Source organism: Myotis brandtii, unplaced genomic scaffold (assembly GCF_000412655.1).
Source record: "Myotis brandtii unplaced genomic scaffold, ASM41265v1 scaffold633, whole genome shotgun sequence".
Taxonomy (NCBI): domain Eukaryota; kingdom Metazoa; phylum Chordata; class Mammalia; order Chiroptera; family Vespertilionidae; genus Myotis; species Myotis brandtii.
The window spans coordinates 3797463-3800671 of NW_005370423.1; the positions used below are offsets into that span (position 1 = coordinate 3797463).

Here is a 3209-nt window from a genome sequence, read left to right on the forward strand (position 1 = left end):
GCCCAGCCTCTCCCCAGCCGCCCCGGGGCCACCTCCAGAGCAACCCCGGGGACAGACGGGGCTGCTCACTTCCTGAGCCTCACTGTCCTCATCTGTGAAATGGGGTCTGCCGTAGGAATAAGCAAGATCAAATGCTTTCATGTTCCCAGCACTGTGCCCGGCAGAGGAGGTACATGGTTCGAGCCAAATCAGAGAAAGGGCCACGTCGCCAGAAACATGGGCTCCCCGAGGGCCCCAGGGTCCCTCCCCTGCTGGACCTGCTGCTGTGCGCTCTGCGGGAAACCGAGGCTGCAGCACCTCGGGCTCCTGAAGACGGAACAAGGTAAGGACCGCAGCTCCCGGGGTGGGGAGAGAGCAGGGACCAGGAGGCCCACGCACTTGCCCCTCACATGCAAGGCTGCCCTTCGTGGGTGAGCAGCGGCTCACCACCAGCCCCCCCCACGTACAGTGATGCCATCGCTCGCGCCGGTGGTCAGGTAGATGTTGTCGGGGTCCGCAGGCACGCCGCCGTCTCGCCGGGTGATGTAGGCAGCCACGTCCTCCCGGATGCAGTTAACGCCCTGGCTGGCGCTGTAAGACCCTGTGAGACACCCAGCGACACAGTGACCAGGGCCAGTCGGCCATATCCCCACACGCAATTAACAGAGGAGGGGGTTTGGGGGGGCCCGACTCCCACTGCTCTAAGCTCTGGAATCGTGGCGAGCTGTTGAGCCACCTACCAGGGCCTCACCACCCACTAACCTACCCACCCACCCTCTGTTCTCCCACCCACCCAGCCACGCACACATCCACGCAATATTCGCTGAAACCTTGGCTTCTAACCAGTGAAATGGTGCCCGTACCTGGGTCACCTGCCCCCTGGGGTTTATACACAGCCTGTGACAGTATCAGTCATGACAGCTGGGATTGCTATCAGTGACCAGGGCCAATCGGCCATATCCCCACACGCAATTAACAGAAGAGGGGGTTTGGGGGGGCCCGAATCCCACTGCTCTGAGCTCTGGAATCGTGGCGAGCTGTTGAGCCACCTACCAGGGCCTCACCACCCACTAACCTACCCACCCACCCTCTGTTCTCCCACCCACCCAGCCACGCACACATCCACGCAATATTCGCTGAAACCTTGGCTTCTAACCAGTGAAATGGTGCCCGTACCTGGGTCACCTGCCCCCTGGGGTTTATACACAGCCTGTGACAGTATCAGTCATGACAGCTGGGATTGCTGTTTTTAAAAAATATATTCGTATTGATTTCAGGGAGAGGGAGAGGGAGAGGAAGAAACATCAATGATGAGAGAGAATCATGGACCGGCTGCCTCCTGCACGCCCCACACTGGGGACCGAGCCCCCAAACCGGGCCTGTGCCCAGACTGGGAATCTAACCTGTGACCTCCTGGTTCATTGGTCAATGCTCAACCCGAGCCACGCCGGCCGGCCGGGCTGGGATTGCTGTTTTATCACCAGTGCCTACACGTGGTCCACTGAGCTGGACAATGTGCCACCCACAATGCACTCACTGCCTGCCCACCCAGGGGTCCGCAGCCCTGACCAAAACCAAGCCCAGGTCCCGGGGCTGCTGGGCATCAGCCCTCCTCCCACCCCGTTGAGGGTCAGAATCGGGGCCACCATCTACACGCAGTCAGAGACAGGCAAAGCCTGTTTCCCATGCCGGGCATTAGTGCTGTGGTGACTGCTCGGGCTCGGGGTGTCGACTGGGAGGCGACAGAAGGTTACCGTCTTCCTGCCCCCGGCTCCCCCGCCCCCCAAATTCCCAGGCCCTTGCTCGCCGGCCGCCCCGGCTCCTGCAGACCTCCTGGCTTTTGCCTTTAGATCTCGTCATGCTCCAACCCACGAGGAGCCCCCAAAGCTCCCATCTCGTCCCTGCGGGTCTGTCCTGAAGCCACTGCCTCCCCAGCCCGTCCGGCCTCTAATTCCTTCGTGGCTTCACTTTGTGCCGGGGAACCCGGGCCGCTCCCCGTGCTGAGAACTGTCAGGCGGGGACCACGGCCGCTTCTCCGTGCATCTCAGCCCGAGCACCTGCCCCCCATGGGCCCCCCGACACCCCTCACCCCGAGGGGCCACCTCTCAGGACCAGCCTGGAAGGTGAGCACAGGGCTCTGCATAAAGGGACAGAGCCCAGGGGGAGCGGAGGGGCGGGCAGATGACAGAGGCCGAGGTGGCTGCGCCCCTGCAGAGCGAGCGCGAGCATCCCTGTCCCACTTTCTGGAACATTTGGGCAAGGAATGGGGCAAAAATAAACAGAAAAACAAACAGGAGATGGGAACAAAGAGCAGAGGCCCAAAGGCCGAGTCCCTCCTCCGCAGGGAAGGGAGAGAGAATGTTATTTTCACATCACGTAAGTAAATAAATAATACGGTAGGCTGAAGGCAGATGGCAGCAAAGGGTAACCTTGTGGGATTCAGTGGAAGCTTGTTATTAAGGAGCACAAAAGCATTTGCCCTTGATTTAGTGTAATTCATATGTGTTACATTTTCTGTAGTGTTTCATATTCATCCTAACACATTCTTTGTGTCCGAGTGGTTTTCTCTATAGCAATTTACATTGGGTTTTAAATTATTGTGCACCTTTTATCTACCATTTTATCAGAAAACCTTTCTTAGAGACATTGATCAGCAAATCTTCACTTTGCAACCCTCTTGGGTCACTGACTCCCTTAGAAAATCTGGTGAAAGCTTAGGAGCCCCTCCCTCCTTTTTTTTTTTTTTTTACCGCATCGTGGTATTCCACTGTGTAGATATACCACAGTTGTGTGTGTGTGTGTGCGTGTGTGTGTGGAATGGGGTTGGGGTTTGTTGTGTGTGTGTGTGTGTGTGTGTGTGTGGGGGGTGGGGGTGGGGGAGTGGGAACCATGGAAGCTGCCAAAAGGGGGGCCGAGGCCTGAGGCAGCGCTATCCTTCCCCAAGGACGGACCGCCAGCCCCCAGGCCATGCCGGACGAGCAGAGGGCACTGAGCCTCCATCCGCCCCCTCCTGTGGCTGAGGCCAGGCGCTGGTTAAACCGTCAGCTGACGGAGGGCTATGTCCACGTGTGCTCCCAAGGCTCACCCCAAATCCAGCCGAGGCGGGTGGGGGACCTCCAGCCTGCCCACCCACCACAAGCTGGCATGTACCCCCTCGGCCCGCAAACAGGAGGCTCACAGCCGGACTACAAGAGGACCCCACCACCCCCCATGCTCACCCCCACACACAC

General features: G+C 59.1%; 1 protein-coding gene across 1 annotated transcript in view; it reads right to left on the reverse strand.

Moving 5' to 3' along the window:
• The window catches only part of GPT2 (glutamic pyruvate transaminase (alanine aminotransferase) 2), a 30418-nt gene that overhangs the window by 8928 nt on the left and 18281 nt on the right, over nt 1-3209 (reverse strand). The window contains exon 5 of the mRNA XM_014528411.1: nt 427-580. Coding sequence (XP_014383897.1) covers nt 427-580 — 154 coding nt within the window. The remainder of the gene's footprint in view (nt 1-426; nt 581-3209) is intronic.